This window comes from Peromyscus maniculatus, chromosome 18, assembly GCF_049852395.1.
Source record: "Peromyscus maniculatus bairdii isolate BWxNUB_F1_BW_parent chromosome 18, HU_Pman_BW_mat_3.1, whole genome shotgun sequence".
NCBI classification, from domain to species: Eukaryota; Metazoa; Chordata; class Mammalia; order Rodentia; family Cricetidae; genus Peromyscus; species Peromyscus maniculatus.
This window is the reverse complement of record NC_134869.1, coordinates 17,366,224-17,379,281: the sequence shown is the minus strand read 5'-3', so window position 1 is coordinate 17,379,281 and position 13,058 is coordinate 17,366,224. Positions and strand designations below refer to the sequence as shown.

The 13,058-nt window shown below is 36.8% G+C and overlaps 1 protein-coding gene across 5 annotated transcripts in view; it reads left to right on the top strand.

Annotated features, from left to right (window-relative positions):
- LOC107399647 (uncharacterized) overlaps window positions 1-13,058 on the top strand; it is a 92,725-nt gene that overhangs the window by 45,608 nt on the left and 34,059 nt on the right. For all 5 annotated transcript variants that reach the window (XR_013045834.1, XR_006065167.2, XR_006065176.2 and 2 more), the window contains one exon: window positions 8,696-8,788. Coding sequence is in view for 1 of the 5 variants with exons in the window: in XM_076554625.1 (XP_076410740.1) it covers window positions 8,696-8,719 (24 nt within the window). In the remaining 4 variants the exon portion in view is untranslated. The remainder of the gene's footprint in view (window positions 1-8,695; window positions 8,789-13,058) is intronic.

The following is a 13,058-nucleotide window of genomic DNA, read 5'->3' as shown; positions in this document are numbered from 1 at the left end:
TATACCTTAGGTACCATCTACATTTTGTGTTGTTTTTGAGAAAGTTTCTCTTGCTAGCTTAGAATTCACCAAGCAAGCTAGACTGCCTGCCAGTGAGCTCCAAAAATTTGCCTATTTCTGCTCATCTAGCTCTTGGGATTTGAAGCAAGTGTTACCACACCCAGACTTTTTGCATAGGCTTTGGCTTTCAAACTCAGGTCTTTGTTCTTGTATAGCAAGCAATTTTACTGACTGTGCCATCTTTACAGCCCCCAGAGCCAACAAATTTTCAAATAAAAATATGCCTATAAGTGGTGACATTTCAGGTTTCGCAATTTTAAAATTGTTTATCTGTCCAGTAGATTTTACACAAAAATAAAATGGAGCTTTTTCTACTTACCAGCATTGTTTAAAAAAAAGATACGTAATACATGAATTTTACCTCTCTTCTTTTTTTGCAATTTTAAATGGTGACCCTCTGAGATTTGACTGTCTAAATCCATTTTTTGGGGGGAGCCAGGATTAGAAATGACAGGTTATTCTAATGCCCCAGTATTAATTTTTATGGCACATCCATGTATTTCATCAGCAACCCCTTCAGTGAATTTTCTGGATTTCGATTAGTTTGTCCTAGACTCTTGGCAAGCTAAATTTCTCTAATAGTTTTCAATTCATTGCATTAAAGGCCTGTTCAGCCTTGGATGATATATTGATTTTTTTTTCTCAGCAAAGTGACAAATACCTTTTTCATGACCATAATAGAGATTGATTATATTTTATGGAACGCACACAGTAAGAGAGCTGATCTCAGTGAGGCAAACACGGGCCTTACTGAAATGAAATAAAATATGAATTAATAATGAAGTTAATGAATTCTTCTGTTGATGATGAGGTAGAAAGGGTATTTCAAGAAAAAAATGAGAAGTTTTGCGGCAGTCGACACAATGCAGAACTAGACAAGCATCGGTATTTGAAGAGGTACTACTTCTGTCAAAACTTTTAAGCAAGTTAGTAGTCATAGCCTTCAAAGTTCAAGCCCTGCCATGTACCCTCCAGCCTGCATGAGCATGCGTGAGTTAGAACAGAAGTAAATCATGATCAACGGAAAGTTAATTTGAAAGATTACATGCCTCTGGGGAGCAGTCAATGTTCTGATGTAATTTAGGCAACTTATATTTCAACTGATTCATTTTCGCTCTAATTTTTTAGTAGTTAGGATAGGGCTAGACCAAGCATTAATAGGTTTTAATTATTCTGCCTTGCTGCTCAATGCTCTTTAATTTAACATCTTAGAGGTATGGCTTGTATCATAAAACATGCATACCTTGTCATTGGCTTAAATTATGTAGACCACTGGGGGGAAATGATGAGATATTAGAAGCAAAGAGTTAGTGTTTAAGGTGTTGAAACAAAAAACAGGAGATATCACAGCATTATTTTATCTGAAAAATAGATAGACAGACAGACAGACAGATAGATAAATCCATGCTTGTTTGGGACTGTCCCCATTTATCCATCTTGTATCTTCATCAACTAGCGTTGTACCCAATATACATTATATAGTACAAGCTCCCAAACATCTGCTAAATGTACAGACTTTCCTGATAGTGAATTAAACGGATGTTCTATAAAGGCAACTACACAGTTACATGAAAGTAGACAACAGACAGATAACAGCACACACTCATGTTAGCATTCACCTATAGAAATATGGGAGATTATTAGCAATTACAGAAGAAAGTAAAGTAAGGGGATATCAGGACACACATACTATTAGAATCCATGCAGCGATAATCTCAAATTCTGAAAAAAAAAAATCTGTGCTACTGTGAAATGATATTCAAGCTAAACCATTGATTTGAAAGAGCAAATTAGACTGAAATAAGTCATCTAACTTTAAGGTAAACAGAGATGTATTCCTGTGCATGTTTCTGACTGAGCCTTCATTTTCAGAAAATTCTCCATTAACAGAGCACAGAGTAACCATTGTGTCTTGAGCTGCTAATATGTGCTATGGAATACGCATGTTATCGTTCTAATTTTCATCAACATATGATGTAGCGTGACAAACCCCAGGAGTGGGATACGTGGAGTCAGAGGGGCCTCAGTGAAGCTGAGAAGTATTTAAATACCTACAGAAAGTCCAGGAGGAAGTGTCAGGGTTAATTTCTTTGGATTCCTAGACTTTCTGAAAGGTCAATTTTACCTGATATGAATTTCCACTTGTTATAGATTTGTGGCTCAATCATCAGAATTCAGAGTTGGCTATTTCCTTTTATCGTATGTTTAGACACATCTATGATATTACTTTTTCACCACCTTCAATGGTCTGATTTTACATTTATGGGAGAAAAATTTTATGTAATTACTTAATGAATGAAGAACACTTGCTCAAGTATTCCCATACTTTAAAATATGACTTTAAAAGTAATCTACATAAAATAATAGTGTTGAGGCGGTGTGCTGATTGTGACCCTACCCTGTGGAATCCTGAAATTGTAGCTTTTTCGTCCATGTTACCTGACTGGGCTTGGTAAAGCTGTTCCTTGTCTGGAACAGCCAGTGAGAGATCTGTATATCAGCTGTGCTATTATATTAAAAACATTTGAAAAATTGACTTAATTTACGTCATAATTATTTGATAATTTAGCTTTTTCTACATGTTTCTTAACATTGGAATTGCACTAAACTCTGATTAAAATCTTCTGCTTGAAAATGTAAAAAATATTGAGAATTTAATGGCAGAATTAAATTCTTTATGAAAATATTTAAATTCTCAATGACATTTTTCTGATCTTAAAATTCCTAAATTAGTTATATTGTTTTAAAAATTGTTGGGATAAATATAGAAAAGTGTCCTTCTTGCTCAGTGTAGAGTTATTGATTTCAATAGTATCTCTGGGACACCCTTTTCAGAATGAATTGCTGTGAAGTACTCACTGTTTGAGTCACAGTATTCTATGGGAACCTGAAATTGCACCATGTTAAGTCAAGGAATGAGTGGAGGGCTGTCTTAGTCATCAAATGATAACATGGCAGAATTTAGTCTAAGAATTCAGACACCATATGTAGGTATTTATTTCACATTCTATTTCTTGAGAATTGTAAACACAAATTTTCTTCCATCAATGAAAAGATAGATTAATTAAGATAAAAGGCTCTTTGTAATATAGAAGTCAGTATGTGTATCTATTAACTTTTCTAAGTGATTTTTAAAGGCTGTAATTGCATTAAAATATGAGGCTTTAATGAAGCAAAAGGAACAGGTGCCGGATTCCCGTTCTAACCACCATCTTTGTGGCCTTATTGTCTGAATGAGCATTTAATTTGTCTTCAAATAGCTATATATATTTTTTTAAGTACTTGAAAGTTGACATGTTGGGTTTTTTTTTTTGCCTTTTAAGTTCCCTTTCTTAAACAATAGCTTTTGTTCACGTTTAAAAAGTTAGAATAATTTTGCAACATGTACATTGCAGTGGGAAGTCTTGTTATTGCCCCATTCTCCATGTCCACTGTGAATGAACATTTTCTGGAAACTAAGGTTCAGACATCAACAGTCTCAAGAACACATCCCTATTTACCTTAAAAGCTAGATGACATATTTCAATCTCATTTGCTCTTTCAAATCAGTGGTTTATATCAAATAGTATTTAGATTGTAATAGTATGCGTTTCCTGGTGTCTCCTTACCTTGCTTCTGACGTACTTGCTAATTGTCTCCCACGTTAGATGTATGTGTACCTTCAGTTATCTGTCGGTCGTGTATTGTCATGTCACTCTATAGCTGCTTTTCAAAAAATGGGTCATGTGCACTGTTTATTATTTATGATACAATGGGACTCTCAAATGACTGTTGAAATGCTAGATCACACTAAGCGCCCATCAATAGATACGAGTTGCTTCCTTCCAGAATCTTCACTAGTACTGAGTATAATGTATTCTGTAGAGGCATTCAAGCCTCTAGTCGCCATGTCTTATCTCGGATGACTTAGCGCCCCAACATCTGGAGTGGGTCTGCTAACTTGTGAGTTTGAACAAAATGCCTGGCAGGTGATTCTCAAGTCTGAATTTTGAGAAAAACAGGAAAAGCAAATGTAATTTGCTTATAGAGTATTGAAGAGTCCTTGTACTGAATTCTCTGGTTGTTTTATTGAGCACATTTCTCTACTCCCTAGTCAATTAGAATCACCTACTCACTCAAAGTAGAGTCTAGTCCATTCCATGCCTGGCCCTTCTCCTGGGAAAGCTGACTCTCTTCTCTACTTACCTCTCATTACCAAGTCCTAAGCCTAACCTCACTTCTTACATGTGGCCTCTGTATGTTTTCCACAATGGTCTACTGTTACAGGTGTCTCTTTTATCATATACGTGGCATTCGGAGTTTCTCTTTGTTGCCTGTGATTCATGTATGATTCTTCTCTACGCCCCCCCCCACCTTGTCTTATAAAGTCAACACTCTACAAATATGATTGAATGAGGAAATGAATGTCAACAGCAAGCCAAAGCCTGCACTTTCGCCCCACTCCAGGGAGACCATGTTGCCCTAGCTGCTAATTAGATGTTCCTTATTTTGGTGAATACAATAAAAGCTAATGCTTTCCATTTATTTGAGTGTGTTAACTGCATATTTAAATCATGGAATGTTCGGTGCTTGAGGAAATTAATCCACACCAGAGTTAGAGCTTATAGATGTTATTTGAAATGTATCTTATAAAACAATGCTGGCACTCACTGGTCACTCTATCTTGCTAAAGACCTAGCTTGCTTAACTTTTAACTTTATCTCAGTTTTCTTCAAAGAAAACTATTTTACTGTTCAGAGTAATTCATCAGTAGTTACAAGCTATCATTGTACTAAGATCATTAGAATAAATGACACAGGAACAGATTGTTTCAAGTATTTTTAATTCCTGGACTTCATTCTTAGTGCATAGAACTAAGATGTACGATTTGTGTTGACCTTGGTAATGAGTTTATAAAACATTTGAGGTGTTATTCATGTGACTGAAAAGAATACTTTCTGAGGCCGCAAAATGAATTTTATTGACCAATGTTTGTAAAGGTTGACTTAAAAAAAAGCGCTATTCATTTGAGGAAGATGAAGTTCATGAGGTAGCCATATTCTAGTAAGATTTCAAGGCCCGGGGAACATTTCATCATTGATTTCCTCTCTTATTTTGAAAGTTGGGCGCTGGATAAGTCACCTTGGAGAAATGGAAGCAATTTATTAATTTGTCATTCGCCAAGGAAGAAACTGTCTGGAAGAATAAAGCCACGTACACCGGACACACTTTCCTTTCTTTGAAGCTGTGTGTCTTTGGCCACATTAGTGTCCTGTAGCTTGGTTGAGGAGGAGCAGGTGTGAGCTTCCAAAGTGTCTTTACAAGTGACTCCGTGGGGTGTCCTTCCCTAGCCTCTGCAGGACACAGTCCACCTGTTTAATCCCTATGTTTCAGTCAGCCTTTCTTATTATGCAGACAGGGCTCTGAGGCTCAGCTGGGTTTTGACTCTGGGAATGAATTGATGGGGCTCTTTGATCTTAGCTGTGTATTACATCTGCTTCATCTTTCTTCCTAATGCAGTCTTCCAAACTCCAATCCTAGCTAGTATTCCTTAAGTAAACCCATAATTATGCAAACAAATAAACAAAAACAAACATTGCAATTTAAGATGCAGATAAAACCATAATTTTTTTTTTTTAAAAAAAGTCTTTGTGGTATGGTGAGCTTTCTTGAAAAAGAAGACAAAAGCAATTTAATTTGCTGCCCTGGAATAGATGACCAGATTTGAAAGTATATAGGTACCAACTGGTATGTATGTTTCTGATGGAGTAGGGTCACATGCAAAAAAAATGACAATTAGCAGTCTTTGCAAGTTGATATAATAGCATAAAAGCTTATTAAAAACCTTATTGTGGGGGAAAAAACAGAGCCTACTTAGAGATCCTACCAACACTTATCAAAAAATATTCCTTATTTATGAGAATGAGGAAATCTGGGTTGCAGAAAAAATCATTTGAATCAGAACAAATTATACAGAGAAATCAGTTTCAGAATAAGATACCTTAAAAAAAAACCAGATCTTTAAAATGAAAAATGTATAATACGTATGTTCTGGTATGAAATGGAAATAGAGACATATTGAGAAAAGAGTTGTTTAGAATTATTTAGTTGTATGTTTGTTTTTAGCCATGCCCTTGAAAGCACACAGAGTGATGACTAATTGAACTCTAAGTTGTTAAGTTTTGATGTGAATCACTTGGATATTGATCAAGCATTTGGGAGACTTGCATTATTTTTACTTTTAATTCTCATGGATCTTCATTTTTCTTTAAGTATGCCGTGATCTTGTGATGATAATGTAATGTCAAAGCTGTCAGAATAATTCCAGCTGAGCAAGGAATTGATGTCTCCTAAAAGCCAGAGGCCTTTGAGAGTTATGCAAATGTCTCTCGGAGAGGAAGACGGTGATATGGCCGGCTGCCTTGTCTGCTCTGTTTAGTGCAGACTTTATCCCAACATATGTGAACCAAATCTACTAATAGCTCTTAGTGGATTGTTGGAATAGATGCTTTTCTTAGATAAACTGAGGGATAAAAAAAATATGAAGAATTTGATTCACCATCATAGTTACAATATTGTTTTTATAGCACGCTCAATTGTGGTCCACCCTCAAGCTCCTCTGAGATATCCAACTCCGAACTCACATTTTTCAAGGCTATTTTTGTTTCTCATACAGAGGCTTAGAATAACTCGGCAGGAAGGAGATGGGAAAGGTTACCCAATCTTTCTGTAGGCACAACTGCTCAGAGACATGTACTGAAGATAGCTTCCCTCATATTCACTGTGTCTGTCTTGTTATTAACTGGGATACAGTTTTATTTACTTAACCAATTAGTGTTTCAGCTCCGGAGAAAAGACATAGAACCCAGTCAAGCATAGATGGATTGTTTCAGTGTGTCTCACACTCACACATCTGATGTCTGTTCTTTTCTAATAGTGAGATAAAATGCCCATACTTTAGCCTATGGAGATTCTCTGCTATTTGAACTTCTTAAAGGCCTTATTTGGCCTTTCCCACATGGAACAGGTCAAGACAGATTAAAGTCATTTGTTTTATGTTTGTGCTTTCTCGTGATTTATATGTTCCTGAAAGTGTGTTAGAATAATGGCCATTCAGACTATTGATGCAATACTTAGGGGAATGTAACTTACTACCTTAGAATTTGTATTAAAACTGATAAACAGTGCTGTATGTTGGTCCACGTGTTTATTAATTCTGACCTACTTCATTCCTCGTTTGCTTTCTTATAAATTTCTAGTAGTAACTGAGCAGTGAGACTTACCTCCATCATTCTAAGTCTCCATAATTGTTCTGCATTTATCTCCAGAGAACGTGCTAAACAAACCATTTGTGTTGAATTTGTTGTTGGAGAAATGGTTTCACCTAAAGGAATTTCTCCTGAATGTCCTTGCATAGACTCCCTGGCTGTTCCTTCAGGTCTATGGCTATCACATTGTGGCTGTAGCATGACTCCTTGAATGTCTTTTATACTCATGAACTTTCAGAGGACCAGGTTCAGGTCCCAGAGTCTGCCGAGTGACTGTCCTGTTCAGGATTGTGAGCATGAACAGGCAGTTAAAAGGCCAGAAGGAGACTAGGGAGATAGCTCTCTTGGTAAAGTACCGACCACACAGCCATGAGGGCTGGAATTCAGGTCCCAGTACCCACATGCAGATTGGTAGGTGTGAATGCTTGCATATACTCCTAGTGCTCAGAAGGCAGAGACAAGGGATCCCAAGAGCAGACTGGCTGGGTAGACTAGCTGAAATGGTGAGCTCTGGGATCAAACAACAAACCCCACCTCAGTATATAAGGTAAAAAAAAATCAAGCAAGGCACATGACATCAATTTCTGGCCTCTATACAAATGCAAACACCTACCTAGGCCCCCTGCCGTGATCATTCATGTTGATATATACACAGTACAAACAGTACACACACACACACACACACACACACACACACACACACACACACACGTCATGAAATCTACCAAGTAACTTAAAATAAATAATACAAAGATTATAAATATCAGAACACACTGCTTACATGAGGCTAAGACTTGCTTCATGAATATATTTTGAGTCTGTTATACTTGCCTACGTGGTAAATGTTTTCTTATGGGTTTCAGTGGAAGAGATCCTGAAAATGGAAACAAACTCTAAACACGGGACTAAATTATATATCCTCTTGTAAGATTTTACTTGAATGCTAGACTTTTAAATCCAGAATATTATTTTCCCATTCTCTTTTAAAAACAATTATCCTCAAGCAATTCAAGGGAATTAGCTCTTGGCAAAAATAAATAATCATGGAAGCCCAGCAAATGCTTCCAGAATTATTACAAGCTATGCTGTATCCGCTTACAATGGCCTCATTGATTAAACCATTTAGCTTTAGGTAGCTATATAAGGAGAAGGCATGAATATTTAGTTGCACAAGAGAAGTTTCTTGAAAGAATTGTGGTTAATACCTTATTTTGTTATTGGGCCAAACATAATGAATATAAACTATGGCTGCATTCTTGTGTTACAAGAAAGAAAACAGATCCAGGTTAAAAGAAATTATGTCATTACTTGTAAAAATACTTTGAAGATGTGACCCTTCTTTTCATTAGGAATTATACAACCATTTTTTTTTCCTTTGCATCTGCCAGGAGTTAACACAGGAAATCAACTAAAATTTGTGCTTTTATTGCACATTTGCATTGAATCTCATCACTGAAAATGACTAAATGCTGCTCTGCAAGGTAAGTGAGAAAGCAGAAAAATTATATACCTGGGTCTTGCATGAGTTCATATCTTAAAGTTCCCATGTTTGTTATCAAGCACGCCATTCTGTATTATTCACAGTAGAACAGTTTTGGCATCCCATGGCCACCAGCAGGGGTATCTGTCATCACCTGAGAGCTTGGTAGAAATGTGGAGTGCCAAGCTCCACCCAAAGCTACTGAATCAAAATCCACACCTTAACAATACTCACAGTATTTTCCATTGTCATTTAAATTTGAGAACAGGTATATGGGATATGATCTACCAGTGGCCATATTGACTGTGTCCATTTCTTGGATAAAACATTCCCTGAATGAAAAACTGAAAGCAATAGCAGTTTTCATACTCTACAGCTGGTACTAACTCCCTACTGCTATTCAGAATGGATTGAAAGGGTGTATGTAACAGTGCTGTTGATGAGACCACCCATTAGGTATTAAGGATCTTCAGGTACTGACCATACCATCTAGCCTACGAACTGATGCATTTAGCAGTTGCCTTTCTCCTTTAAGTTTTGTGGATGCTTTACAATGAGGCAACTGAAGCAATGGATTACCGAAGACGATCACCCCTTACCAACGTAGATATTCTGATGGTTAGCGCCAGCTATTCCCAAGATAGTTTCATTGGTAGGAGCACCTTTAAAAATTAAGAAACACATTTTTTTGGAGGGGGATGTAGGGAAAATTGTGATACTTCATAGACTCATAAGTGAATACCAGGGGTCCTTGAGATGATATTTGTAATGAGCGTTATATTGTCAGATTTGTGTATTTAGATGCCATGGAATGCCTTGGGTTTTAAGCTCATGTCAGACTCTGATATTAGCAGTTCACACTTCATTACATACAGAGAACATGTGTTATGTGGCTTGCACACCCGAAGCCCCAAGCTCTGTATTCTTCTGGCATCTAGAGGTCTTGATGTCTCTTCCTCTGACAACAAACCTTTGTATTTTTATACACGAGAAGAGAGCGCCTTACTTGATATGACTCTAGAATTGAATAAAATGTGGGAATTTACTGAGTCGCTCTGAATGAAATCTTGTCTAAAGAAGGCGTTCTTGGATAGAGATGATGCAGGATAGAGAAGAGGCTGCAGGCAGGTAGCATTTCGACATTTAGTATTTGAAGAAAATCAACTCGTGCAACACATGGTATTGGAAGTAGTGTTACAATGAGAATTGGAAGCAAGCAGTAGAGAGGTCTTTTCATGGCACAGGTGGATATAAAAGGTTCTACACAAAAGCTGTGAATACCATTGATAGATATGGGAAAATGGAAATTTCTAGGACTATTCACACAAAAATTGAAATCAACTATTCAAGTAAGAACAGTGAACTTTCTTTTATTAACTTTGTATTGATTCTTCATGAATTTCACATCATACACCCATCCAACTCATCTCCCTGTCCCTCGATACCCACCCTCCACCCTTACATACTCCTCCCTCAAAGCCTTTTTTTTACAGTTTTTTTACATATGTTAATATTTTTAAAGCTACACGTGTGTATGCAATTATAATGTACCATAAAGAGTGTACACGCATCTAAGTATGTATCTGAAATTTGTACAGAATTTTAAAAGTAATTCTTTCTATTCCAAGACCTTTCCCTATTAAAGCACCCATCATTTTTTACAGAAAATCTCCCAGTATATAAATTAAATACAATATTCTTATCATACAAAAGAGTGATTTACAGCACATATGGTTCTGTGCCATTCTTTGCTTAAAATAAATCATAGAAACAACCTCATCTCAGAACTTTTTATTTAGTTCAGTAACCTCATGGCATTATTATACTACACTCTTTTCTATTACCAACAGTGCTACATGTAGGCTCTTTCCCATGCATGATCACATGTGAACACACGTTGCTACATCACATGCGATATGTGTACACCTGCCGTCTATGTATGTGGTGTGACTGTGTGTGTATTCCCAGGTTTTCACATTCAAAGTTCTTATTTGTTTTGACTGAAATGAGTTAAACGGCAAATAACTAACCAATTAGCCCAGAAGGCAGAGCAATAATAATTGGCAACATCATTTACTATGTGGTACTTTGTAATTACACCTTTAATTCTTATTCCTCATTGAGTTAGATATTAACACTTGTGTTATTGTTGTTATTAATCAGCGGAGAAAGCCGGGCTTTCCTGAAGTCCACTCCTGAAGCTTGACTCTAGAACCTTTGCTGTTCTGAAAAGATGTGTTGATTTCCAATGCTTCTGCTGCTCCTGTGCTAGTGATGGTGCATTTATTAGATACCTACTGTGTGATAAGCAGCTGGCCTGTATTATGTGCAACCTTTGTCATGGTATCACAATATCTTATTATTGTCTAACAGTCCTAATGAAGTTTAACAATTTCCCCAAGTCTCAGAGATAATAAGTTAAGATCTAAGAATGGAAAGGAGACAGGACATCAGACTCTTGAGACTAAGACAAGCAGAGGATGAAATTCCAGGCATTCACTTACATGCTTAATGTTCTGGAAGACAGAAATGAAATGTATGTACATGTGAGATGTAATTAAACATATTCAAGCCATCAGAGGCTAGGTAGGAAGTGTTGTCCCATGAGCCAATGGGAGAAGATTCAGGGCACACTAGCAAGAGCATCCACAGCAGAGTCAAGTTTAGTGTCCTGTGTGGACCCCAAGGGAATCCTCATCCAAGGGAAGTATTTTCAAATGAGGAGTGATTCATCCTCATTGATTGCTTCAACCTTTAAAATATCCCACACCCATGTGTCATGTTTATATAACAATAGCCTATCAATGACAAGAGGCACTAGCCGGCTCTGCTCCTAGTCAGGCTTTGTGGCTACGGGCAGCAGAAATCAGCAAGTATCAAACTAGGTAATGTGTATTCCAAACAAAGCAGGAGCATGGGGCTTCTCTGGGTGCTGTCCATTCTCTGTACATACATGGTGTAATTGCCATGTTTCTGGAAATTCTCATCTTCATGGAGAAAGACAGTCATGGTGAATTCAAACCTTTTAATGGAAACTGTGTATTTGATAACATATTTTCTTGGTCCAGTTATAACTTTGTGACTGACATTTTGTGTATTTGGGGGTATTGCTAGTATTTTTAGTGTTTTTTTATGTTTTGCGATCTTGGTCATATCTATGTGTGGCATTTTGAGCTGAAGATACCACATTTTCCTTGTTTCAAAATGTTTCATTTAACTTCATGGGTACTGGATAATGACTGATAGAAAACATGTAATAATTATTTATATGGTAGTTATAATAAGAGAAATAATTAAGCTATATAACGAAGGATATGTGCAAGGGATTTTACATGCGTTGTCTGCTTTAACATCGAAGTCCTGCCATGCAGTCATGATTACTGTGTCTGTTTGGTAGTTGAGGTCTTTTGTTCTGCTGTTGAGTCACAGCAGTAAAAGGCAACGCTTTCTAACTCTCTATACCATACTTGATGCTCCACATCTACTAGTTCTGTGTCTGTGACTTCAACTACCCACAGGTTGAAATATTCAGAGAAAAAAAAAAAACATGACATCTGAATTAGAAACATGCAGATATTTTTATATGGCATCTACATTATGTTAACTATCTTAAATATAATTCAGAATATAGAGGAGAGTTGCATGGGATATATGTAAATGTAAACACTGACTTGACCAATGCAGATCTTGGGGACCCCCCTACCTCCCCACCATGAATGATGGGGATGGCTATGGTTTCTATTAAGCGTTGCTCCTTCTAGACTTTTCATCATAAGTTAGTCTTCTTCTTAAAAAGGCAGTTTTCTCAGTCTTCCTTCTAATCACGTCATGACTACCTATGAGCAAATGGCAAAATTTATTTATTAATTTTTCTTTAGAGGCATACATTTCATTCTATTTCTCTTATAGGGTCTACAGCAATGAAAAACTTTGTGTGTAGTATATTATTTTCTTTGAATTTTCTAAGAGGAAAATCTGTTTTTCAGTCTGAGTCAAGATATTTTAGACAAATTGTAACGTCCTGAATCAGAATCATTTCATGGGAGAATTATAGATACACTTGGCATTCTTTTAAAAATGAGTATTTTAACTCCATTTGGAATCAAGTTTTTTTTTATTAATTTAAAAATATGTTTAAGAATAAGTGTATGGGCCGGGCGGTGGTGGCGCACGCCTTTAATCCCAGCACTCGGGAGGCAGAGACAGGCGGATCTCTATGAGTTCGAGGCCAGCCTGGGCTACCAAGTGAGTTCCAGGAAAGGCGCAAAGCT